The 27245-nt window shown below is 41.9% G+C and overlaps 2 protein-coding genes across 16 annotated transcripts in view; one reads left to right on the forward strand and one right to left on the reverse strand.

Annotated features, from left to right (window-relative positions):
- The window catches only part of LOC120800620 (putative methyltransferase NSUN7), a 31572-nt gene extending 27098 nt beyond the window's left edge, over positions 1–4474 (forward strand). The window contains exons 12-14 of the mRNA XM_040146851.1: positions 657–777; positions 3494–3968; positions 4050–4474. Coding sequence (XP_040002785.1) covers positions 657–777; positions 3494–3968; positions 4050–4474 — 1021 coding nt within the window. The remainder of the gene's footprint in view (positions 1–656; positions 778–3493; positions 3969–4049) is intronic.
- A 1157-nt stretch (positions 4475–5631) lies between these two features.
- apbb2b (amyloid beta (A4) precursor protein-binding, family B, member 2b) overlaps positions 5632–27245 on the reverse strand; it is a 52517-nt gene continuing 30903 nt past the window's right edge. For 6 of the 15 annotated variants that reach the window (XM_040145519.1, XM_040145506.1, XM_040145507.1 and 3 more), the window contains 13 exons: positions 26512–26643; positions 25841–25912; positions 24796–24846; positions 23233–23318; positions 22748–22808; positions 20261–20407; positions 19428–19555; positions 15730–15844; positions 14217–14304; positions 12517–12600; positions 12250–12371; positions 11177–11356; positions 5632–9926 (listed from right to left, as the gene is read on the reverse strand). In XM_040145519.1, the coding sequence (XP_040001453.1) occupies positions 9756–9926; positions 11177–11356; positions 12250–12371; positions 12517–12600; positions 14217–14304; positions 15730–15844; positions 19428–19555; positions 20261–20407; positions 22748–22808; positions 23233–23318; positions 24796–24846; positions 25841–25912; positions 26512–26643 (1437 nt within the window). In that variant the 3' untranslated portion in view covers positions 5632–9755. The remainder of the gene's footprint in view (positions 9927–11176; positions 11357–12249; positions 12372–12516; positions 12601–14216; positions 14305–15729; positions 15845–19427; positions 19556–20260; positions 20408–22747; positions 22809–23232; positions 23319–24795; positions 24847–25840; positions 25913–26511; positions 26644–27245) is intronic. The other 9 variants (XM_040145523.1, XM_040145517.1, XM_040145521.1 and 6 more) reach the window with 7 other exon arrangements.

Consider the following 27245-nt stretch of genomic DNA (forward strand, 5'->3'; position numbering starts at 1 on the left):
CCTCAAATAAATGTAGACATATTTCACAGGATAAAGGAAAACTTGACCCTCATCGTGTGATATCAGAACCGAATTTCATGGAAATCCATCCAACAGTTGTTGAGAAATTTCACTAAGAAACAAAAATTTCAACCTCATGGTGGGGCTAGAGGATGTCAGGGGATCACCAGAGTCTGTAGGATTTATCCTCTGGGGAACATGGATATCTGTACTAAGATCTCATCTGAAACCATCCGGTAGTTGTTTAGATATATCACTCCGGACCAAAGTGTTGGGCTGACAGACCGACATTGCCTACCTTTGATATATGATGTTAGCATGGCTAAAAACTGTTTGTAGATTTATCAGGAACTGTGCCTCTGTTTATGACTAACAAAAGTTCTCTCACCTGCCTGAAAAGACTCAAAAACTAAATATTAATGGTGTAACATGAGGTAGATTTATTGATAAGTTTTAAATTTTTTTGGTACCTTGGTGTAATTTCCTGAAACTGTCAATTCTCGTGTGTAATACTTCTATTCATTTACAGTTAAACTTCTCTGAATTAATGTGACAATGAATTAATGTTAAGATGGTACAAAGCATCTTTTTTAACAACTTTTCTTTGAGTTGTAGATGCTCTGCACCTCTCACCTGCTGCTGTGCTCCTCTCTCAGAGTGAACGGTCCAGTTTTCCCTGTTGACTCCCAGTCAGGAGATGCAACCAACTCCAAGTTCTTCAGGCTCGAACCATCTCAGTTCACCAATGGCTGCTTTATAGCCAGACTGTCCCGACAGGTGAGAGAGCAGAGGAGAGAAAGTATGAGACGTGGAGATTGAGGGGGAGCAGAGATTTGGTGGTGTGTGTGTGTGTGTGTGTGTGTGTTTGAGCGCTGTGTGTGATTGCTTTGCGATGAGACCTTCCAGTAGTGCTGAGGCTGCACTCTTTTACTGTCTGTCTGCTGGGAGGTCGGTCGGCCCTGCTTGTCTGCACACACACACACACACACACACACACACACTATTGCTCCCTGAAACACTGCAGCATTATTCCAATACTCCATTAAAAAGAGACAAGTTAAAGATGAAATATGCCCAAGCCGCTGAAACATTTCAGTACTTCAGAGCGAAGATGAATGGATAATTCTCGTTCTTCCAGCCCTCCCTCCGCCCCTCCAGTCTTGTTGCATCACTTCGTTGCGCCATCTATTTGCCCCCTGCTCTTTCTTCCATCTTGCTAAACTCATAAAAAGAAGAAAAATACAGCAGAATGGAATGAGATGCTGCTCCTTTGATCCACTGCAGCTTGGAAAAAATGGTGCAGAGAAGGGACTATGCCCGTGTGTGTATGTTTATATCTTTCCAGTACACACACACAAATATGTACAAGGGCAGATCCTGCTCACCTTTTCAGTGGCAGTGTAGTAATTTAAAATCCGATGCTCATGTTTAATTAGATCGACATTCACTCTCTAAGTGAATCAAATCACATCAGAGCTGCGGCTGCAGATTCAGACCCACTGAGGGGATTCACCGCTGCTCAGATGAGTGGCTCCACTGGTCAAAACTCAGCTTGTGGACGAAGGGATCGGAAATAGATACATGGCAGCATGGCGAGACAGAAAGAAAAGGGCAAAGGCAGCAAGAAGTCACCTTGAAAGCTGTCTTTCCAAAAGCTAAGAAGGGCACAAGGAAACAGACATCTGGAAGCTATATGTCCAAAATCTGTGAAAGGCTTCCATTCTCCATAGCTCACTCTGTTATAAGGTTCTGTATGTCTTCCAAATTTCATTAAAAACTTTATCTTTGTTAGCATAATTAAAATTTTAGGCTTACAAATGACTTAGTGGTATTAAAGTAAGAAATGAGGCTGATGGGAACGTCATTAGCTTTGCAGGTATTTGGTTATAAACCAGAGTACTGGACAAACTCAATTTTGACCTGTTGGTGGCACTAGATGGAAAGTCAACACCAGGCATCACTCAAAGTGAGTAGTTCATCATGCGGAGGCCATAAATGTGTGTGGGAAATTTAAGATACCGAGCGGCCGACCCGACAGCCTTGCTGCTAGCGTCTCAAAAAAATCAAAGTCACAAGAAAACAGACATCTTCAGTAGAAACAGGATCCATCTGCCTAAAAAGCACTGAAAAAATGAAATATTTTATCCTATCAATTCGTCTGACAGGCTGCTCTTATTCATGCCTCTCTCTAGTGTACTCTGTAGTCTTCCACATTTTAGAACAAACTCTCTTTTTGGCAGCATAATAAAAGTTTTGAGGCTTGCAAATGACTCAAAGCTCAAAATACTGTCAAAGTAAGGCAACGAAAAACCAGGCAGGTTAAACATAGAGGAGTGAATGAAAAATGCATTTGCAGGATTTAAAGCACTGTCTTTCATTAGAGAAGATAGCACATGAAGATTCAGACTGACAGATAGACGGACCCAGGGGGGGGCTTACAGGAGACGGCTACTCTGTTTAAATCTAACTTTGGATGAGGGCACCATTTCTTGTGCATATGTACACATAGAGCAACATTTGTGACTGTTTGGTGTTAAAGGGACTGTTGGCTACAGCTTGTTTGTGCCCTGAATCAGTCCATCTCAATATTCACATTGATCCCCCTTGTAAAACATATGGACAAGTATGGCGTTCCCTCCTCTTCAGTTTTTTTTATCCCGGCTACTAGCAGGACTCTATGGATGCTGATGTCGCTCCAACACTGTGGTCCAGGCTGAAATACCTTGACCACTATTGGGTGGAAAAGATTGGACTGGAAATTTTGTACAGACATTTATGGTCCCCACAGGATGAAGCCTGCTGACATTTCGGTTTTGAGTGAAATGACAACTATTAATGAATTGCCATGACATTTGGTGCAGACATTCATGTCCCTTTAGGATGAATGCATCACCACCGGCAGTTCTGGCAAAATCTGATATAAGCTTTTATTCCGTCCACTCAGCTGTCTTTGTAGGAGCCACACTGATTGTTTGTATCTGGATTTACAAATACATAACACAACAAAATAAACTAATTTAGTCTTTCTGTCTGGTGTGGCTACATGGTTAGCGCTAGAGCTTGCCACCTTGGAATGATGCGCGAACACAAAGCAAAGTTGGAATAACGGGTGTTTTTCGTGTTCTTCCCATTGTGTCAACATTGCATGAATGCGGCATACCTACAGACTCACGGAGCTGGTAGCACGGCTATAAAGTCTTACATAGGGAGAGAGGGAGAAGCGATAAGTGGCTTGGGATGATAGCTATTGTGTTGCCTTTCAAATTATATCCCACACTCTGCTCTGTGGATATATACAAGCCACCAAACCCCCCGTGATCCCTCCTCTACACGCCTCCTTTTCCTCCTCCTCTGCAGGGTGACTTTATGACCGCATTTCTACAGCGCCGTGTTTTGTTGCATAGATCTCCTTGCTGCTAAGTTACCCTGGAGACCTGCGGTTTTAATGTGTTGCATCTTCACATCAAATCTTAAACTGTCCTTGCTTTTTCAGGCCGATCCCACGAAGGTAGAAACAGTCCAGGATGTGCTGGCAAGGGCGGCAGCGAAGGGCCTCCTGGGTGGAATAATTCCTGAACAGTCAAAAACTGGTAAAAAGGGGAAAAGCAGGAAGACTCGTGGCGCTTCAGCCACCAGTAAACCCCCATCCCCCTCCAGCCAAGAGAGGCAGACAGGAAGGGAGCATGTAAATGGACAAGGTCCAGACACACCTTCAGGGCACGAAGAGGAGAAAGGTGGGAGAGACGTAAAGGGTAGTAAGGAGGAAGAGGAGTACAAAACGAAGGAAGATGAAGGGGGGGAGAAAGAAAAGAAGAGGACGGGGTTTAGAGGGCTTAAGCGAAAGCTCAAGCGACGACAACAAACCAACAGTGCTCCCGCTGTCTCCAAGCATCACCCGAAAACCCACAAGAAGAAACCAACGAAGAGAAAAGTCAACCACTCACGTCCCAAGAGGCATCTGACAAAAAGTAAACAAAGACAAATACCCCGTCTCACGCTGACATTAATGTCCTCTGCAAAACCATCTAACCACTTGTCCCCGATCACAGCTATTGCGCACAAGCTAAGTGACAATCCAATGGTTAGATCACAACAGACTGTCTTTAGCACACCTTTGCCTGCTGGAAAACATCCCTCACCTGCTCGTCCTGCTCCACCTACTCCCCCTGCAGCCTCCAAGCAAGCGCAGAGACAAAAAACACAGCCTCAAAGAGCAGAGAAGACACTAAAGGATGCATCTGAACCAGCAAGCCTGTTTAGGGCCCGAGGAGCGGTGGTCAGACCAGGGGAAGCGTTGACGACTGCAGTTTCTGTCCTTCCACCCATTTCCTCCCCGTCCTCTTGCTCGCTACGCAGTGGGAGTGGCAGTTCTCCCTCCCACCCTCTGTCCCAGACCTCCCACTGTCAGCGTGCCAACATGTCTGCATCCTCATCCTCAGTCTGTCTGCCAGGATTACAGAGATGTGGGGATTAGACTCACTGATGTTGTGGTCAGTTAAATTATAGGCATATTCTGACTCTACAGTCACTGTGATCATACATTAAAGTGCTCCATAGTAAATTACTTTAAATTATTAAAAAAATAAAAATAAAATATTGTATTTAAAGTTTCAGAGAGGCATAAAGGCATTTTTGATCGGCTGAATACTGTGTACTAAAATGTATTTAAATGTAATTTTACATCATAAAATGGCAGGTCATAAAGATGATGAAGATAAAAACTTGAAAATTTCGGTGTTATACTCATTTCTTCATCTCTGGTTAAGGCAAACCCCTAAACCCAGGTTTATGACTTTGTACTGCACAGAAATGCACATGCATGATTTAGATCTGAGGCAGTCAATCAATCAATTAATTGATTAGCTGATCAAAAGAAGCTCGACAATTCTAATAACTAGGTTATCATAGCAAGTCATTACGCAGGTAACACTGACAAACGAACTCAAGTATGAAATTTTGAAGCACTTCTGTTTCCTAATTGTAAATTAGGTGCTGTTAAATGTTTAACAGTTAGCGACTGTACATGAATTATTAAAGGGGAGGCTGGGGGTCAGAAAAGGTGGAGGTGGTTCGTACTTTATGTGCTGCTGTAGGGAGGGTAGTCCCCCCCCCCCGATTACTACTTTAATTAATTCCTCCCTTTTGATACTTACTGTAAAAGTATATATTATAGTATATGATATGATATTATGAAATAGAAGGGACTTTTAGCTACTAATGGTACAGTCAATTTTTATCAGTTAAGTGGTACTTTTATATGACACTGTTTATTGGGGGGAGGGTTATGGAATTTTTCTTAGTCAAGGGAGTGCCCAAAGAAAACATTAATGCCTGGGAGGGTCTTTAAGCCCCCGTCCCCACTCTAATAACTTAAATAAATAATAATAAATTGAATTCTTGCTTTCTTCCTGTGATTATAGTGTTTACTTTTAGCTCGTAAAGCCACCAAAGATTCTTCGAATGAAATCATCTAATAGGAAAAAAAATCCCTCTCTGGTTGAACTGCGCACAGCTTGTGTTTTGAATGGTCACAAGCCAAAAACCGCTGGGACTAAACCGGACCAAACAATTGATCAAAAAAGACGACTGAATAAAAATACCAAAAGCCAAGTGGTGTATTTTATTATGCTGTTTATTCTCACAATTGGTTACATTGATAAAGTGTACAAATCAGTGAGCAGCAAACGGAAGCCAGCACATCCATCTGTGGGAAATGGAGTGTGTGTGTGTGTGTTTGTTGTTGTTTATGTGTGTGAGCTTGACAGAGCAACTGGGGGTCCACTGCTGTTAAAAATCACCTTCGTCGTCTTCCTCCTCCTCCTCCTCCTCCTCCTCCTCCACTTCACTGGTCTGACCAGCAGTGGACCTCCAGCTCTCAGGGCACTGTACAAGGTGAAGATATATTCCTTTATCTGCCTTTTTCTGCAAAGCGGAGCTTGTTGTAGCATTGTGAGTTTACCAGGGACTGAGACAACGACACTGAGTCAAGAGACTTTACTTGCCCCAACTAATAAAATCAGTATATACCTTTATAAAATAGAATAAATAAAATAAAAAATATTTCTGTTCAGTACATACAGTTGCTCTTTCAACCGTCCAAGGGCATGCAAGGCTTTTTACGACTTTCCATTTCTCAAGATCAAAAGAATGCATAGATAATTGCTCAGTTAAATTCAGTATCAACTTAATTGACAAGTGTGAACATTTCCAATCGCCTCTCCCGTTTTCATTATTTGCTCTCGTATTTTCCTTATCTACAACAATGTATATCAGTATTTTACACTTTGGCCATTTGGTGAGTTCTCAAAAAAGGCATTTCATTTCAAGAAAATAATAGAAAACTAAAGACATTCAAAAATGAAAAGATAGCTTATAACAATGATTAATGCCGAATGTTACATTAAATGGATATTATGTACACAACAACTTTTAGTCATCTCATTCACATTTCAACAACCTTTGTGACAAAAGAAGGTGACATGGCTGAGTTTTCTCAACAAAGTCTCAAGTACACTCCAAGTTCCTTCGTTTGCATGTTAAATGTGGAGTTTAATATTAACACAGACGACAAGCAAGACACACCTTCAGCTGGAACTACCTGACCATTCACTAAGTCCTGGCCCTGTTGCTACGCCTGTCAAGCTTTCCTTTCTCACGCTGCACATATACAGGTTACAATGATAACCTGTATGTGAAACAACGGCTCTTTGATTTCACACAGACAAAAACAAAAGCAGCTTCTCATTTCTAACCACCGACTGTGGATTTTGTCGGCTGAAATGGCAACAGTTGCAGATTAAACTAGCAGATTTAATCGGCTGTTATCAGCTAGTCTAAAAACTGTCTACAATGGACTGTTTAATGTCGCAAGCTGACTCATTTTTAAACTAGATCCTTGCAAAAAGGGGTCTTGAATATACACTTGATGGCTAATAAACAAGATTCTGCTAAAAGACAGAGAGCTGCATGTCCCAGGCACAAAGTCAGTATCCTCACCAGCTGATGATAATGTCACTTGCATGGAAATAAAAGAGCAGCTTTGTTTGTATATTGTCATGTAGAGCGAGTTAGATCAAGTATTAAGAGTATTACAAATGAAAAATGAAATTAAAACGTTATTCTAACATAACCCTTGGATGGTTTGGATACTACCTATAGAAAATCATACTTGGAGAGCAAGGCAGTGGGTAGATTTAGGCTTTAAAGTTCATATGCTCAAACATGCTTAACATTTACAAGAAAATAGCTGGAATAACTGATGGGTTTGGCAAATGTAACACTATATAACTAATTATGCTGGAGTATAAATTTCCCAAATTAAATAAACAGCAGGACAGAGCCTGGATCATTACTCTACACTCTGATGTACTATCATTGTGGCTCGTACAGGATGGATGTTCCGGATGAGCGGATATTTTTCTAACATAATCTGTAACCCCAACAAGTAATATAGTTGGTGTGCCTCTCATGCTTTAGCATTATGTACCTTCAGGTCACAGAGGTAACAACTGGTTTCTCTAAAAGATAATTAACCCAGAAAGTGGTTTAACAACGTACTGTGCTGACAGTATTTTCAGAATCCCCAAGGACTCCTCTAACCCAGGTAGTTGGCTGGCTGCCATCTTTGTTTTGATTCGTAAACAGGTAAAGAAGCTTTTTTTTATCATTCAGCAGGTGGAAGAGTTTTTCGTCCAGATGGTTAAAAAAGTCTTTGGGGATTCTGGGAATACCTCTAGAGTAACGGTAAGTGTTTCTACCAAACGACAGGCTCCTTGCCTCTCGAAATAATGCTAAATAACTACTGTAGGTATGAAGCTAGTTAGCTTGGCATGCTGTTTGACGTTTACGTTATAGCATATAAGCACGTGCTGTACTCCAATCCTTACAACTTTGCTTTTGTGATTTTGATTTTGGGAAGGCAACAAAAAAAGACACCGCCTTCCAAATCTTTCAGATACCGAGTGTTTCTATCATTACCGCCCTATCCGCACCGTTTTTTTTGCATGTAGAGAAATCCAAAGCTTGACAGGCGGGGTCAGATGTTCAGCATCTACCTGCCTGTACGTCTAAGAGAACTGTCTGGGGAGAAAACGAGTGTTGATGATTGTAGTTACAATAAGCTCTACACTAGTTATTACCATACATCCAAACCTGTCAGATATGTGATAATAAGGAGCTGGAAGTGAATAATTGAGATTTGTGTGAGAAAAACAAAAACAAAAAACAAAACAGAGCAAAAGCATGTGATCTTATGGCACTGATGAAAGCAGACGTACAGTAAGTGGGCAATGAAAAAAACAGAAGGCGCATTCAAGTGAACAGAACCCTGGAGACAGATAGATAGCAGCCCAGGAAAGTCCTCGTGGTCTGAGTCAACATGTCTCTCTGTTGGCTTTCTTCTCAAACGGTCAAGGCTGAAGATAATATGAAGATAATCCCTCTCTCCTTCTCACCTCCTCACAGTTCAGACAAAATCATCACAACCATATTCAGGTATAAAAACACATTCCTCAAGTCTTCTTTTTCTTCCTCCAGGCTTCCTTATGCCACCAGTCCCATTTTATTAGTGGACCTGCAGTCTCTGAGGACTGATACTGAGGTGGGATTTATAGTCAAATTTCCTACAGCATGTGTATCAATGAGCAGCGGCAGCATTGCTGATGTCCCCTGTGTTGGGAGCAGGGGAGAGAGGGGTAACTCGGCCCGTCCCTGCGCCTCTTCCTCCATTATGGCTATCGTCTGTTATTTTCCGAGGGATAACACAAGAATAAAAACGAGACGTAAACTGAAAGAATGTGTAGGATGTTTTTCGGGTGAAATGTCACCACTCGTTTAGACCCTCCAGGCTGATTCTTGCACAGTCGACGAGAAACAAGGAGCTAAGAAGACAGAATAAACTATGTGGCTTCTGATTTCTCACCCTTTCAGTCTCTGAAAGCAGCAGCAGTGTATTGATATTGTCTAGAACGATTCACTTTTCTATAAAAAGTTCATGCAGGATCAGTTGAACAGGTGAGTGTGTAGACTAATGGCCAAATCTCTTTAGTCTGTAGCAGCTCCCTTCTTTTGTTCATTACTTACTGATATGAAAATCAGACACTATGGCTTTGATGATTCCTTCCTTCCACTTACTTAGTTTTACGTTACAGTCTACTGAGGATTATTAGAAAGAGGGACAGAGGGGGGAAAAGCCACTACAGACTAACGGACAACCGGGTGAATGACAGGGGGATGGGCCAGGTGTGCAAGGTCATGCGGGCAGCACAGGCACAGACACAAATACAATAAGAGCATGGAGAGATCAGCAGTTTGGGCAGCAGTGAGCTCGCTCATCATACGTGCCGTGCTTGAAGGAGCACTGCCTACTTCTTCAATTTTTGCTCTCTTCTCCTCACTCCTTCTCTGTGCTGAGGGGGATGAGAGTTACTTCTATGTACATCAACACCGTTACGATCATCTTTCAGATGTTTCCGGTGGTGGTTCCTTCTCGACGCGGGCTTAGAGTTTTCATTCATCTTAGTTGTTTTGAGGAAATGGACTTGAATTTCTGCTCGAGAGCTGATAAAACTCTTGAGGTGAAATTCCAATCTGCTCCACAAAAGCCAAGGAATCGTGACAGGGTTTCCCAGACCCTAGGGCTTTGCTGTGTTTCAGTGGTTACTGGGGTCTGTGGTGGCTACAGGTTTTGGTATTGATGCGACTAGTTACCATGGTGACTGCGGATGTGGCAGGGAGTTGGTAGTGCTTCACTGTGGTTACTGTGGCAACTCGGTGACGGGTCTCTTCTGTTTGAGGGTGTCGATGAGAGACAGGACGCCTCGCTTCACGCTCGTCGAGACCCGACGGGACACCGAGTCACCGGGGGGCGACGAACCACAGGCCTTCTGGGAGGGGGGTCGAGCTACCAAACACTTCTGGTACCGCAGCTGAGAGAGAGAGGGAAGGAGGAAGGGCAGGAGAGAGAGGAACAGTGTAAATAATAGAGAGTTACTGCTGCTCAGTGTACAACTGTGGAGTGTGTGTGTGTGTGTGTGTTTGGGAAAGGGAAAGCTGGACTGGTGCAGACTGCTAGCTGTGATCAATAGTAATGACTGCTGATTCTTGTCACTGTGAATCAGTTTTTGTGTGTGCGTGTATGTGTGTGTGTGTGTGTGTGTGTGTGTGTGTGTGAATGGTTGTGTCCCTATATCCAAAGTTCTGATGTGTGATCAATAGCCCGGCCAGCAGTCGAATGATCTTGAGACTAGGACACAGCAGAGACAAGGAAGATGAGGAACCTCCACTAATAGGCTGCATTATAGCAGAAACACCACAGAGGGCATTCTGGCCAGTGATCATGGACATTATAATGATAAAATAAAAACACTGTAAAGGTATTATGGGTTCTGGCTAATGATTGAATGTACATGTGACTTGCAAAGCACTAAACAACATGTAATACAATCTAAAATACTTTAAAAATTAACTTTAAACTTGCAAGGTCGTCCTCTTTCAGAGACAAGTGCTGAAAGCACTATATTTTAACTTCAGGTGGCTTCTCTTGATTTGATGATGCATGTTTCACACCAATTATGCTTTGACGGAGGGTCGCATTACAACCTGAATAGAGCATATGGGTTGGTAAAACACCCATCTGTCAAGATTGAAAAACTAAACCCAAACTAAACTACAGACAAGGAGATTCGCTCACAGAAAGAGAGGCTCTGAATGTCTACGCCTGCCAGGAATGAAGGAAACCCTTTGCATTAGACCAACGGGTTATAATCAGGTTATGTATATACAACGTAATTTGTTTGCCTTCTTGTGTTTTATGTGCGACAAGCCCTAAAACCCTTTGTTTTCTTCTCCTTACCATGAAAACAGCTTTGAAACTCAATGTTTTCCTTCAGGGAATGAATGTACATGACGTTTACTTATTTGCAGTACAGTTCTTTCTAATCCTACTGCAGTTTAGAGACTACTATGTTCACTTTATACAAAGTCCTACTTGAATTACCGTTCACGGTTATGTTACAATTATCCACACACCATTTCCCACAATCAACAGATTACACGACTGTAATTCAAAATTCAAGCCTGCATCTGTGTGCAGAGTGGGAGATTGCTTTATTTCTTAACTAACCTAGTGAGAGTTGGCTCAGAGTATTTGAGTCGTGTTTTCAGCTCAGCGACTCACCATACAAGCTGCCTGCACAGCCTCGGACACACTCCCAGCGTTGGGCTCACACCAGAAGACGTGACAGTCAAAACGATGCCCGCCAGCGTCCATGATGAAGGCAAATGTGTGCACGTCATGCCCAACGCCCATAAAAGACAGGAAACGCACACGACACTCCACCAGCACTTCCTCTTCGTCCTGGTCAGACACGTTGGCATGTGAGATTAGCCACAGCATCACAGACGTGTATATTACATACATTTACATGGAAACAAAAAGAAACATAGATGAGGAATAGTACAATCATCAAACACTGCACATATAGGCATTCAAATAGTTAGACACATTCTTACAGGGGAGCTACCCCGTAAAACTGCAGCCTCCTATTAAACAGGTTCACTAGAGCAGCTGGCTTTTAAGAGTCTTTTGTTAAAACTAAAGCCCATAACTTTTTTAAAAGAAAGGGGGAAAAGAGTAATTTCATGTCATCTGCATGGTCGAACATTGTTGAGACTTTACATGCAGATTTAACCTGAGTGGAGTTAATGTCTGTGAAGTGCAGTTCAGTCTCATTATGCTGGGTAGCAGCTTGCTACCTATCTGGTTGACAATGTCAATAAAGTCTGTTCAATCCGGAGCACAAGCAACATGTTTTCCACCATTTTTTGTAGCTTAACACGTTGAAAATGAACAGAAAAGAGCAACACCAACAGAAAAAGTTGTTGTGATGGCTGACAACAGAAATAAATGGTTGTGTTGTTGTTGCAAGTCTCCTTGTCCTTATCTGACATCATACAAAGTTACATTACATCCCTAACCAGAAGTTACAGCCCTGTAATAAATTCATAGTCTTTATCATAGGCCTTTTACCAGTTAAATATTTGTTTCACATTTTGAGCAATAGTGAACTAAGTTGTGCCAAAATGTATTTGCTAAACAGCAGGGATGAGACACTCTCTCATTCTCTGCCATCTTCGTTGTTACCTGTACATCCTATTAACTACCTTTCAGTAACGCAGAGGGCAACAATGAACAGGAACGAATGAATCTCAGCTTTAAGAAAACTGGCGAGCAGCGGCTGTGTGTCTGACCTTGTCTTTGCTTATGGTGACAGTAGCATCTGCCACGTTGAGAGCTACTGGAGTCCAGTCATCTTTGTTGGAAGACCCAATTAGACTGTCTATAGCTCCATTCAGTATGTCCATACCTGGACCAGAGGATGTTAAAAACAAACCAAAGAAAATATAAACATTTAAATCGAAAAACATACTTGAAATCAAACACTCGGCATCAACCTACATCATGTACGTTGCATGTCATTACACTGTGCATGAGTGCAGTTTGCGTGTCAAACCAACCTATTGGTCGGGCCACAGGCATCATCCCAAGGTAGAGCACCTGAAACTTCTGAACCAGCTCTGTCTTTGGTGTGGGGAACTCTGCTGGGGAGAAGCAGCGCACACATTTAATAGGTGCTCATAAGAATAAACATTGACCTTTATCCTAAAGTTCCATCTTACCTATTTGTTAAATACGGCATGTTGTCCTTTTATATAACGAGGCTGCTTTTTTTTTTTTTTTTCGACTTGTCCAATTGCATGCTTGTATATAAATGATACAGTGCAGCACAGCAAATCATTTTTCACTGACAGAGTGACAGGGAGAGAGCTGACAAGAGAGAGAAAACAGTGAGCGGTAACAGAAATGACTTGTTATCATGTTTATGACTGAATGAGAGAACCAGTCCTTTTTTTTTTCTTTGTTTTCTTATAAAACAGCCATTTGTTTACAGATATGTGTGTGTAAGTGAGCTACGACTCCACCACTGCTCTTCTACACTGTCTCCTGAAAGTACAAGAAAATTTGTCCTATTGTCAGCAACATCCCTTGGCTGCTTACATCTGTCTGGTTATTCAAACATTTGAGGAACACATTCCCTGTCTACTCTGTAAATTTTGATCATATAAAAGTCAGATAACACCAGCACATTATACTGGTGCCCTGGACCATCAACTCCTCTGTAAACTGCAAACAACCATTAATGGTACCCGTTAAAGGAGTTTTTGACCACAAGTAGAGCTATGAAGCAATGTTTCTACGCGTGGGTCCTTTTTTTGATTGTACTGTGCACGTGGACGTACATGATCATGCGGGCAACGGGGCGCACGTTCCTGCCGCAGGTTTCACCGATTGACAGTTGGCAGCGGTAATGCACAACGAAGAGCAGCAATGTGTAAAAGGCAACGAATAAGAAGACTACAAGCAAGTAAATATGGATGTAAACAATGCAGGATTTCAAATGTGCAATCTTCCTATATCACTCTCATACTCGCACTCACTCCCGACAGGCTCTTGAAGTGGTCAAAAACATTTCCTCCGACAGCATTTTTCAGACTTCAGTCTTTTTGAGCTCATCTGTGACAGCCGTAATTCTTGGCTGTTTGACAGATTTTCTCCCTGGTCCACTTGTGCAGTAAAGATGTTGAGAGACGGCTATAAACTGGTTTTCAGTTGTGATGACTTTTTTTCCCCTGTGGCAGCAAAACACGTTACACGAGTGTTCAGAAACTCCTGCAAGTTAAACTGGGCTAAAGAAACACTCTATCGGGTGACTGACTCTGAAAGGCTCACTATAAACAGACTTGAAACACTTGTTAGCCTAGCAACATTAAGGCCCATAATGTAACACTCTCTGTAGAGGACTGTGTTGCACTGGTACTCTCTCCATTCAAAAGGAGTATCTGATGTTGTGAACACATAAGTGTGCAGTCTTCAAATATAAGACAATCCACACTTTTTCAAACTTAATTTGCAGAAAAAAATACTGTCTTACATGCGGGCCCATACAGTATTTATCAAACTGCCTTCATGCTCCTTTTCCTAACCTGTGTTGATTTTGGACAATGTGATGTCGACATAGCTCGTTTTTTTAGATTCTGTGTTCTTGCAAATGACCAGTTTGAAAGCATAAGCGTGCCACAGAAGTGGATGCGTGTCACTTATTGCATTCACTCTCACACTCACACACTGCCCGGGCTACTGTATGTGTGAAGCCTACCTTGTAAAGGGAGATCTAGTCCTGCCTGCATCCTGTCTTGGAGCGAGCCTCCTGCCATTGCTTTGGCATTCTTTCGCTCTGTCATTATCTGGAGGAGAGAGAGAGAGAGGGAGAGGGAGAGAGGGAGCAGAGCAAAAGCAGATACAGAAATATGAGGACATGGCGCGTAAAAACAGGGCAGAATTGTTATACCGTGGCAGAGAGAAAGAGGAGGAGGGTGAGGAGACAAAGAGAAAAATGCGAGTGCAAGAGGATGAGGGAGGAAAAGAAGAAGAAAGAGTCACAAAGAGAGCTGAGGAAAACCTAGAGCAGCTTCACCCCAGAAACTGTCATAATGTCTACCCATTTCACCTGGGGAGCACACACATGCACACACACACTCATTCACACACATTAAGGTCACACTTCTCTTCCAAAAGCAGGGTAAATGCTTTTCCTGCAGTGCTTCGAACAAGGAGAAACACATACATGCAAACACAGAACCAGACAGATGAAAACAGGAAAAATCATTCTCACGCTCACGCTCACGCTCACGCTCACGCTCACACACACACACACACACACACACACACACACACACACACACACACACACACCACTACCAAAAAACACACACACACAGAGAAACACCAAACATAAATTATACATGTCCTCAATCAGAGAATTTGTCAAGGCAAATCTGCATCTCAGCAACCTCTGCTGTGGCCAATTCTCTGCTTTTCCTTATTTATCCTTTTTTGTGTGACAAGTCTTTATTACACAGATGTGAGGTTCTATAATATACGTTGACTGTAAAATGTGGGGCAGTTAGTATCAGCATGAAGGTTGTCTGGCTCCTCCTCTCTCTAACAAATGACATTTCAAGAACAAACACGCTACTTAGATTTGAATTCAACAACAAATTATGAGTCTACATAAATAAAGCAAACATCTTTATCAAAGCTCTTTTCCAACATTAAATTAAAATTCTAAAGCTATAGATGTGTTTTACTGGGGCAAAATTAAAGTCCATAAATTCCGAGTGAGTTCAGTGAAGAAAGCAGACACAATAAAAACATGGTTTGAATACAGTTATATTAATCCTGTTTGCATTAATCTTTATTCATATATGAGTGGACATGCAGTGCAGGCAAAGCTCCCTGATAACTGTGTTTTGGAAGAAATTTAGGTGAGTTTAATCTTGTTTTCTGTTTTCCGGGGTCTGCGGATACTCTGTCCTAAGATTAAAATGTGTGCCTAGACTGTGGAATATTATAAAACAATACAAGTATTTTTGAGGCTAGGCATTTTGTTTTGGAAGTGGTTACCACTTTCTTTATTTTGACAGTTTTCAGTTCAGTTTTTTGTAAAATGAATTGGGATAATGACCATATGTACAATTTTCTTGTCTCCCAGTCCTCTCTATTTAGTGATAGGAGAAACATCTTTCCAGCAAGACACTTCAACTGATCCTAAATAGCCAAATCCAAACTTGGCCTCATGTCCGCACCCTCCTCCAGCCTGAACCACTCACCCGGGAGCAGATCTCATGCAGGCTGGTGGCGATAGCTTTGGCCGGCGTGTCACAGCGGAACACATGACATTTCAGGATCCTGGTGTTTTTATCCCTCGCCACATATGCAAAGTCCCTGGGAAAGAGGAAAACACAAGGGGGATGAAGATGAGAGGAGGGTTTGTGAGACTAGTTTCGGTACTACTTGGAGCAAGGAAAGATAAATGATGCAGTAGTTTTGTGTATGCTTGATGTGTGTATATGTATGTGAGTGTGTGTCCAGTTTTGAGACTGACAGCTCTTGGTGATGTCATGAAAGATGAACTGACCTTTATCACTCTGATGAATACAGGACACACACACACACACACACACACACACACACACACGAACACACACACACACACACACACACACACACACACACACACACACACAGGTTGATGGACCTCTGGGATCAATAGAGCAGCATGAAGCACGAGGGGGCTGAATAGAGTGACAGCAGGGAAGAACTTTCCCCTGGGCCCACTGGAGCCAAAAACAATTTAACTTCACTGAATAGAAGGAATGACTAGATGTAGGAGAGTCAAAAGAGGGCTGGAATGAAGACGTATAAGACTGTAAAGAAGAAATAGAGCTGCATCAAATTAAACCAGTACAGCACGCGCACACACACACAGGATTTACATCATTCAAAAAGACAAATAAAACCAGTCTAAATAACTTACTTCAAGATGTGGGCTTCAATATGTCATGCAATAGGAAACACCGGCCTGAGAGTTAACAAGATTTCTGATCCCAGACCCTCAGGGAAACTCTCCACAAAAGATTCCTATTTGTATGTGTATGTGTGTGTAAACTTAAAAAAATTGCTTGTAGACAAAAATGGACAGAGGAGGTCACCTTCATTTCCTACGTCTCAAAGCGAGTGTACACAGTGGTACTGTACATCAAGAGCCACTTTGAAGACAAGAAAAAATGAAAAGTGGAGGAAATTAAACAATAAAGGATGACAGAGATGATGGAGAGGTACTGAAGGAGGGTCGGGGATGAAAGGAAAGAATGTGTTTACCTCTCTCTGCGTCCAAGGAAGCAAAAGGAGGAAAGGCAGAAAGTTAGTAGAAGAAAAGAGGAAAAAAATGCATTGTACTAACCCCCTACTGCGGGACATAGAAAAGTGACAAACAGACGCACTGACATACATAGAGAATTAACCTTGATATTCATTTCTTATACCATCTCCATATGTATGTGTTCATGTGGGTTGAAGGGCTGTAGCACGGGTCAAATCAGCACTGCAGGTAATTTTATGTGGAACAGAAAGATACTCTGGTTGGGCGTAAAGAGCTTTAATTGGCTGCTGATGGTTTATGTTTCCTAAAGGTCATTTAAAAAATAAGTTACTGGAAGGGGGAGTGAGAAGAGTAAGGAATATAATAAGAGAAACGTGAAATACTGAGGGAGGAAATTGGAAGTGAAGTGCAACAATGTACATGATAAAGATAAAAGCGTAAAGACAAGGGCAGAATAAAACACCAAGATGAGGGGGGAAGATAAAAGTCAGTCATAATTTTATCATCATGCAGACGCCCCTGAAAATGTCAAGGTTGCTGTTTGAATCTGTAATGTCTATGGCGATAATGAGTTTCATGGCACATGGGGAGACCACTCCAGTCTTAAGCACGGGTGTGTGGTGAGTGCGCGTGACAGAGAGAGACAGCAATAAAGGGAGAATCCCTGATCCAACCAGGTCTCCAGTTCCATTATATTGAAACCTGGGTGCTGCTACCACCTTCCTCTAACAGCTTCAAACTGAAAAGTCCAACAACCCATAAATAAGTTAAATCCAGGGCAAATTTCTACATGCAGCTACTGTATTTAGAATACAAACTGTGGAATGAATTTTGGATGCACATTGAGTACGACCAAGAAAAAATATCTTATAAATACATGCTAGTGCTGAACTGCTGCACATTTCATTGTTAAGAACTTTTTACATTGCTTAGAGCTTTACAAACAAGTACTTTTCCTTTTTTCAAACACTAGAGATTCAGATTAGCACAACTCCTTTATCAAATTATTTATTTATCATTAGCACCCTCATTTAACCACCCCATCACGAACAAACCAGACACACACGCACACACGTCTGATTTTTACATTCCACCTGAGTTCCTGTAAAATTGCGACACGGACACCTCGCACCAGCTTTAAAAATCAAGCCACAAACTACCTGCTCAGCAACATCCCCTACAGACTGAGGCCTCATCCCTCTTATCTGTGGTTTCTCTTTCTTTTCCGGCTACTTTATAATAAAACAAAAGAGCACAAGATACCAAAAGTGAGATAAAGGTATTTAAATATACTCACACAGTTTTGTTTTCCTATTTTGGCAGGTAATCCTGTGTGTACAAGAGCGTCTTTAGACACTCACACCATCCATTTCTGGTGAAACGGCATGCGTGCACACACTCCTCAACCTGTCTGCTCCACACCCTGTGAGCACTACCTCCCCCTCTGGCAGCTTCATCCCCCTCTCTCCTGCATTAAAAAAAGAAAAAAAAAAACCCCCTCTTCTTCCCTCCCTCTAACCATCTCTTCTCCTCCCCATCCTCCCTCTGCTGCAGCCGAGGTATTCCCACTGCTCTCACTCTCCTGCTATATGTAGATGTGGAGGGTAGAAATAAAGGTTAAGCACCGGGAAAACACATCTTCGTTTTATCTGACAGGGTGATGGAAAGTTTTAAATATAATGTAACATACACCGCTGCATGAACATGCGTGTGAGTGAATGACAGAAGAGGAAGATCCCTGAGCCAACAGGATTCTGCAGTTCTGCTCATGTCAAGAGCTTTTAGCCCCTGCCTCTTCTCCTGCGCGCAGTCACGCCTGTGTGTGCGCGCGGGCATTGCGTGTGCGCGTGCACGTGCCAGCTCCAATTATACAGCAGCTACCAACCACTTCGGTCCACTTCACCTGGCTGTGTCTGGTAACCTACATTCGGCACCCTCTCGTGCATGTAGCAGCAGTGCACAGCGCCCTCTACTGGTTGCCTGGCAGCACAACCACACTGTGTTTATTTAGAGTTTCATTTTAACCTTGTCTTACAAGGGAGAGGCTTGTGAGGCTCATGTGCTCTTAGTTTTTATCCTTCACAGTCTTACATTCAGCAACATCAAACATAGAAGCTCTGTGTAAATTTTGTCTTTAGTGGAGCCCACTGTGCTGAGCTAAGATGAGGTGAAAGTCAGGTGGGGATTTGTGGTGAGAATAAAGGCCATTCTCCCTCTAATCCTCTCCTCTGTACTGAGGAATTAATCTTTCAATAGCATCCCTTCATCATCAATCATTAACTCCTCTCTTCCGTCTGTCACCACACCACCCGCCTGCTGCCCTCAAATGTTACACTGACTTTTACTGAGTGTGCGCTTGATACATCCATGACTACATTTACAATGGTGACTAATATCTCAAATAGAGTATTAAAAAACTTAAACCTAAACTACAGGAGGATATTACATCCATATGAGTGATGACCCAGATGATTGGTTAATAACACTGGAATATTTCGTAATCTTAACGCTACAGAAATGTTAGAGGTGACATTCAGAGGAAATCACGACATCATACACAATCATAATGAATCATGGAGAGGAACAAAAGGAGATTTATACATTTTCAAAGAAGAAATAAGTAACGTGGTTGCCACAGAGACTAACCTGCCATTGTCCCGGCCGACGCCCCAGACCCGGATACTTGCGATTGGCTGAGAGTGAAGCACACTGCGGTCCATGGGGTCAACCAGGTTCAACATATTATTTTCCAGCACCAGGTACATGTCTTTCCCCTGAAAGCACACACACACACACACACACACGCACACACACACACACACGCACACACACACACACACACACACACACACACGCACACACACACACACACACACGCGCGCACACACACACACGCGCACACACACACATAAATTCTTCAGATCTCATCACAAAAACATGCAATCCTTATATCCTGAAGCTCAGGATGTTAGAAAAAACTGGTCGAGGTTAGGTGCTTCCTTTTACTTGCCTACAAAGTATATATGCCTGTGTGTGCATGCATGGTGAGTAAACGTGCGTGTGTGCGTGCGCATGCGTGTGTGTGTGTGTGTGTGTGTGTCCCCTTCGGCTTTGAAGGCCTCTAAATAAATGATCAAACCCTAAAAAGAGGGTGTAGGAGATGAAAGGTTATTGAAAGAGGGTTGAAGCTCTCTCTCTCTGTTCTGTCACTTCACATTAAACACAACCACCGCAGAGAGAAGGAAAGACCTCATACCACTGCTCTACTTTCCTCTCTTCATTCCTCCCTCCATCTCTTGACACAGATTTCTGGAGACTGTCGCCCCTGCTAACTTCTCTTGCTCTTTTCTTTGCTCCGCCCTCACTTTTTATTCATCTTCTTAAAGCACCCGTCCTCTCCAGATCCTTTACTTCCAACAACTACAAACTTGTCACCCTTTTATTTTGAACATACTGTGTGACTGCACTCTCCTGCTCACCTCTCCCCAGATGCCGACAGTGTCTCGGATGTCATTCTTGCAGTAGGACAGCTGTCTGATGCAGTTGTTGACGGCAACACTGCTCTTTCCAGGAGCCAAGTCCTCCTCAGCCATCTCCACCCATCCCAGAGAGCGCACTGCAAAACACTGAAGGAAACATAGATACAACAAGTGATGATACTGTCACAAACACAGCACAGTACTTATAGACATATCACATTTTTGCACACTGACAAGTAGCTGTTTGTTTTAGACTCTAATAAGTCTTAAAGATCGTTTTTTTAATGTTATTTTAATAGCAATGCGATTGTGTTTAAAATACACTTGCAGTTTTGAACTTGCAAGATTCTGAGGGTAAAGCCAAACAGTTTTAACTCCACAAAGACCAAAAGATAGGTAAACAGATGAAGACAACAAAGCATGTTAGTAGAGAAGAAGAAAGGAAGGAGAGAGGGCCATCCATCTGTCCTCATCAAGTATTCATTTGATTTCAGCAGTCTGTTCAGACAGTACTCTGCAGACCACAGAGATCCAAGATGAAAAAAAAAGTTAGAGAGGGAAAGACAAAGACATAAGAGACAGACAGGAATCAAAGTGAGTCACTACCACACTAACCAGTGGTGTCATAGTTTGTCGAAGGAAAACTTGTTCACATGTGGATCAAATGTCCGTATTAAACAGATAACTTGAAGTATGTTCATCTTGTGTGAGTGGAAGTAGGACAAAGCTATCCATAGCTATCAATAGTGCTATCCACCTACTGGTAAGAATGGCGCAAACACAGTTTTTAAGCATTTCACAACAGGACATACAGTAACATGATGTCTTCAATGTGGAGATGTTTCATACTGCTGACTTAAGCTGAATAGTGCTGACGAGGGTCTGGCTCATTTATTCTCACACACACACACACACACACACACACACACACACACACACACACACACACACACACACACACACACACACACACACACACACACACACACACACACACAAAGTCCAACAGCGCCTCTCTCCATGTTGTCACAAGTCTCTGAAAGTTGTGTCAGTGATGCAGACCAGCAGGTGGTAGCAGCCACATGACACAAAAACTATGCAGCCGGAATCATATTTCATGCAAATCATAAAAACGTGTGTTTCTTTATAAGGAGTACAAGGTTTTTATTCTAATAATTTAAGGTTTGTTTAGTTGAATGGCAGCTGTGTGTCTCCTGGAGTTATCTGGTCAGTAAGCTAGCCTTCGACAGATACAAAATTGTTGCTGAATAAGGTCTTTTTTGTATTTAACTCCCATACTAGGTAGAAAGGGATTGTTCCAATCTTGATACTGCAGTGGGCTGTTTGCTGCCATTGATGTGTGTGTCAGAGTGCTACCAGACCAGATGCCCTGACTGTAGGTCTGTGTTTGTGTCTGGTATTCATCACAATGTCACTGTTGCTAAGGATTGTGAACTTCTGCCAGACAAACACACAGAGGGAAACAGACACTAGACAGCCAAATCAGCACCACGTCATCAAGCCGAGTGTTGGCTTTAAACTCTAATCTGCAATGCTTTGGATCTATCCAGCCATCTGTGGGAACAACACATACACCTTGGAATGTATTTTAGCCCTCCTGCAATCTGCTGCGGTTTGTGACAGAATGAAATGACTCTTTATCAGGCCAGATAAGTTATTCATTTATTTTTGGGTTTAATTAGTTGAATCCTGAATTGAATTTATACCTCCGGCTGACATTAGCTGGCGACAGTATCAGCTGAATGGGCATGACATTCTACTGAGTAATATGTTTTATTGCATCTGATTCTTGATTAAAAGTTTAAATGCCTCTTTTGAATCTTAGATTTGAATGCTAAAGAGGCCTCAGTAATTAATGCACCAATGTGCAGCGTGGAACTCTACTTCTCTGTCTCGCCGCTGGGGGGCAGCATTGTTTCGATCGGTCTCCCCTTAGGGGAGCTCAGGCAGCCACCATGATCTACATAAACACCAGCCATAAACAAACAGGATGAGGACATCAACAGACTAAAACATACATACACCATCTTTTCAAAACAAAAAGCCATGTCTGCTGGGAAAGTTGATTCTATTCTACAGTGTTTATAAATTGGGTTAGATAAAACATGTATTCAAGTCTGAAGTGAGTAACTATAGATTCTGGAAGAGATGATATTCACAAATGGAGGTACTGTGGCAGCTACACTTACATATTTGTAGTTTTTTTACACTTTACATAAAGGCAACAGGAAGAAGTCGCAATGCAAAACGTTGCTTGTTTGACACACCAAAATATTAAAAAAATTGAACTTTTAATCCCTTTTAAATTTTTTGAAAAGTACTGTACACACACGTTTTCTTAACAGATAAACTGGAATAGCTGCAGGACGATGTGATTTATGCCATAATTGCTTTGTGTCTAAAACCACAGATTACGAAGACATACGGGCTTTGAGCTAAATTTAAACGGAAGAAAAGGCTCCTTACCTTTGTTTCTGGGTCGCTGTTGACACTGCTAGACTCCTCTTCTTCCACTGCTGGACGGTTCCTGAAAAAAAACACTAAAAAGGTTAGGAAAAGTGGAATACAGGATGCAGTTATGAGATTAGCAGTGTGCCAGTATTACCTTTGCAACCATTAGGTGCTTTGTTAACAAGGTTCCCGTCCTGCGCTAGAATTTACCGAAGCTACAGGCAGTCATTACACTAATAGCGTACATGAAGCCATTTCCTGAGTAGATGAACTAACTTCCTGCTTTGCCTGAGCTCATTTAACTCTAACACTGATTTAACACAAGATTAGAGAGACTAACCAGACAGTACTAGGAGAGAGACCAAGAGCATGGGAGAGCTACTGTAGGTGGATCGCAAGAAAAACAAAAAGGAAAAACAATTGCAACTGTGGTAGCTCACAGAGATGCACAGAGGTAGTGTGGTTTTTCCTGTGTGCTTGTGTGTGCACAGGTATTTTACCTTAGCTTGAGCGATGCGTAGCGAAGCGTAGCACCCTCAAACTCCTTCAGACTGGGGTCGGGGTTCACTGTGGCTGCCTGCAGGTCCTGGTGCACACAGGTGACATCATTAGTGTAAAATGACACAAAAACAACTCCGACATCTTTGGTCAAAGGGCTTCCACCTTAAAGCCCCCGTCACACATGTAACCTGTAAAAACCGTCTGGCTTTGACAGTGACTTTAGTCTTTCTGAAATGACTGAAATTCTGGCGAGGTTGCTTTCTCTTTTTATGGGCCTAAACTGTGGAAAACCCTCCCCTTGGATGTAAGAAATGCAAACTACTGGTCTATTTTTTTAATTTGGCCTTTAATTTGGCTAACATTATAGATTTTTTTTTTTTAACATATTGTTATGGTGTATTTTCATTTTAGTTTTTGACCTTTGTTTTTAATACTGTCTGTAAAGCACTTTTGGCAGCATCTTTGCATCATCCCAAAGGACATTACAATTCCAGTCAGATAAGAGCCTTGTCATCTCCAATACTTGGTTTTATTTTTAGTTACTTTATAGTTATGTGGTAATGCAGTTCAAAGTGACCCAGGTGTATTTTAATAACCTTTTTTACCATTGTAAGCAGATATCAAATTCAGATTATTCTTCTAACAGTGTTAATGTTCAAGTATTGTTTGCCTTTTAGGTTCAATTTTCTGACAACATAGATGGTGACTAGGGATCTGGCATTTTCAGATGTGGAACTTCATACTAGGACATAAAACTCCATAGTATCTTTATGATTAAATTTCTTACTGTGATTAAGGCCCACAGTTCTTTTGGAACTCTCAAAAGAACTGCACGGTCTTCCCAGGAATCTTGGTGCCCCCCCCCAAACTAGAACTGTGGCAGATGTCCAGAAATCTCACCAGGCCATGAACCATCTCACTGAGCATCTTAAACAAAAATCACTTCAGCTCCTGTTCCAACACAACACCCCTATGTATAACTGACATAATATTCACCGTTTACAGGGCATGTGGGAGAGGGGCTAAATGGACACAAACCTGGCAGAAAACAAATGTAAATCTTATGACCCCACACAGTATATGCCAGCATGCATCCAAGTGTGGGTGGAATCCCCTGGCTGGATGGAGAAATGGGGTTGGTGTTTTTACAGTGGGGTCCAAAAGTCTGAGACTGCTTTCCCATGATCTCAGACTTTTGGACGCTACTATAAGTGTAATGGGGCATGCTGCAGAGGCTTGTGTGTGCAAACACATTCAGATCTTTGCCAGCAGGAAGGAAATATGAAAATATTTTAGCCACATATAAGTAAAGAAAGAAACAACCTGTTGAGTATGTTGCTGCAGCCAAATGACAGAGATGTTAAAATAACAGCTGTTTTGACATATCAGGCATGACAAAATACTGTGGTTGGTGCAGTTACATTTATGTAGAAGCATCAGCCACACATGCTTTTGCCAAGGCAGTGAATTTCTAGCACATAATGCATAAATGCACACACTCAAAGAGTGGGTGAAGTTAGACCAAGAACAAGACTCATTGACATTTGGTGCATTATACTTGCCTTCCACACCTCACTATCAATCTTTCCGCCAAAATCACTCCACACCTGTTTCTACATACAGTGTTAAAACACAAACACACGCACGCACATACAGGCACATACAGGCACACACACACACACACACACACACACACACACACACACACACACACACACACACACACACACACACACACACACACACACACACACACACACACACAGTGGTGGGTCAAGGATTGGGGGTCATGGGTGGGAAGGGAGCGAGGGAAGAAAGACAGAACAAGGCTGTTAGCTAACTACCTCACTCCACACTGAGTGTATGTTGCAATAAGGAGCATCCCCGCAAAAACATTTCTTAAACGAGAAGCTGTCAATCAAGACTTTAAAATGTTTTCTCAATGTTTCTTGCTCCTATTGAACATTCACCTTACAACTGAGAATCTACTGATTCTTGATTAGTATAATATAAACAAAACAGACAAAGAGTAGATAGAGTCACTGCTTATCTGACTTTCAATTTTTAGTTTGATGACAAAATTCTAATCCATTTACGTACCAAGTCAGCAAAGAGATGAGAAAAATATAAGAGTATCACTATGACCAAGCAAGAAAGCCACTAAAAAAAGAAGTAACAGTACAGATAAACCATGATTCGCCTCAGTGTTTGTTATGTTCCACACAATATTTCTTGCACAAAAACTGTCTCTGTCCATGAACGCGCACAAACTGTCGTTATGTTGTACATTTTTTATGGCGCTTGTCCCTTGTGTGCATTAGGAACTCCAGTAACCTCACAGTCGATGATTTATTTCAAATCAAATATGCTGAGGTACAGAGCCAAAACAAATGAAAATGTGTCGCTGCTGAAACACTTACTGACGGCACTGTATGTGATACAAGTAGACATACATCATGCATACAGTAATATACACATACAGATGCTGTAGGTATCATTTTTTTCTATCTGTGCCCCACACACAAAGTTACACACAGAAAGGACTCCGGGCTATTGAGTGGCCGTTGAGGGAGGGAACACGATGTGGAAAATTTTAAAGTACCCCACCTTGTCCTCATCTTCGTGATGCTGAGAGCGACACTCTTGATCAGGCACACCCTGCAGAGATGTGGAACGAGGCTAAAGAGAGAATGAGAAAGAGACAGAAAGAGATGAAGCATTAAAAAGTGAATAAAATCTGCATAGTGAGAATTTAGAGGACATTTTACGCCACCATGTTTGTTTGTCTGGCATTTTGGCTGTCGTGTCACTGGCTTATATTCCAGCATTCTGCGGCTCAGTCGCTCCAGATAGATGTGCCAGAATGAGATTCTGGCACATCTATCTGTCAACCTCAGTCCATTCTCACTGGATCAATATTTTATCTACACCGAGCTCCTTTCTATAGATTCTCCTTTCCTCTCTCTGTTTCCCTCCATCATTCTGCATGATTGACCGATTGATTGATTGACTCTGTGTTCTTGCATTCCTGTATTCACAAGCTAGCCTGAAGTATTGATGGTGATGCTGTCTTTGTTGCATATTTAAGCCAGTCCTCCACTACCGTCACTCAGGACAACAGAATAAAACAATGCCATCAGACAAACACATTCTCCCATCTGAAATTCCACATGGAGGCTACACAACTTGCCTTTTACAAAAAGGTACACATCATCATACATAGTGCAGTATGGTAAAAAGATATTTCCAAAGAAAAACTGGGCTTGTTGGTTATTTACAAAGTAGCAGCTGTTGACAAATCCACATGTGGGAAGGTTGGGCTCATGAGGGGCGAGAGGCTCCACTGAACTGTCGGAGGTGGTGCTGCCCGAACGAGTTGATGCCATGAAGAAGACCTCTGCCTGGCACGACTACATGCGTACATACACACACACACAAAAGCAGTTATTAGAAATGAGGTACTTGCTTGGGCATAAAAATCTGATATTATGTTGAGATTCATAATTAATTGTTTCTATATCACAAAATATAATTTATTATGGCAGTTCTTAATTAAAAATAATCCAGAGGTTATCACAAAATGCCAAAATAACATTAAGCATTTTAGATCATAGAGATAATAATACTGCTGGACGAAGAGCACTGAGCTCTACATTTCCAACAAACAACCATCCATGTGTTATTACAGCTAATGTCATATTCATTCTCTGCTGTGTGCAATTTTGTTGAATGATACTCATTAGAAGCTTCAAATAAACATTTTCATTTTTGGCAGCTATAATGAGACAATCTCAACTAATAATGAGGATTTTAATTTTCAACTAAATCATAAGCGAATTTAGATATATTAGATATATTGTATTCACATTTGCCTTTTGTGCAGCATATGTTTGTATTTCAGGTTGACTTCATTATTTTGGGGTTAATTTAAATCTGTGACTTCATTATTTTTCCCCATTGTTGCTCCTCATCTCTTTACGCTGTGGATGGATTCTCTTTAGAATGTACTTCA

Source organism: Xiphias gladius, chromosome 15 (genome assembly GCF_016859285.1).
Source record: "Xiphias gladius isolate SHS-SW01 ecotype Sanya breed wild chromosome 15, ASM1685928v1, whole genome shotgun sequence".
Classification (NCBI taxonomy): domain Eukaryota; kingdom Metazoa; phylum Chordata; class Actinopteri; order Istiophoriformes; family Xiphiidae; genus Xiphias; species Xiphias gladius.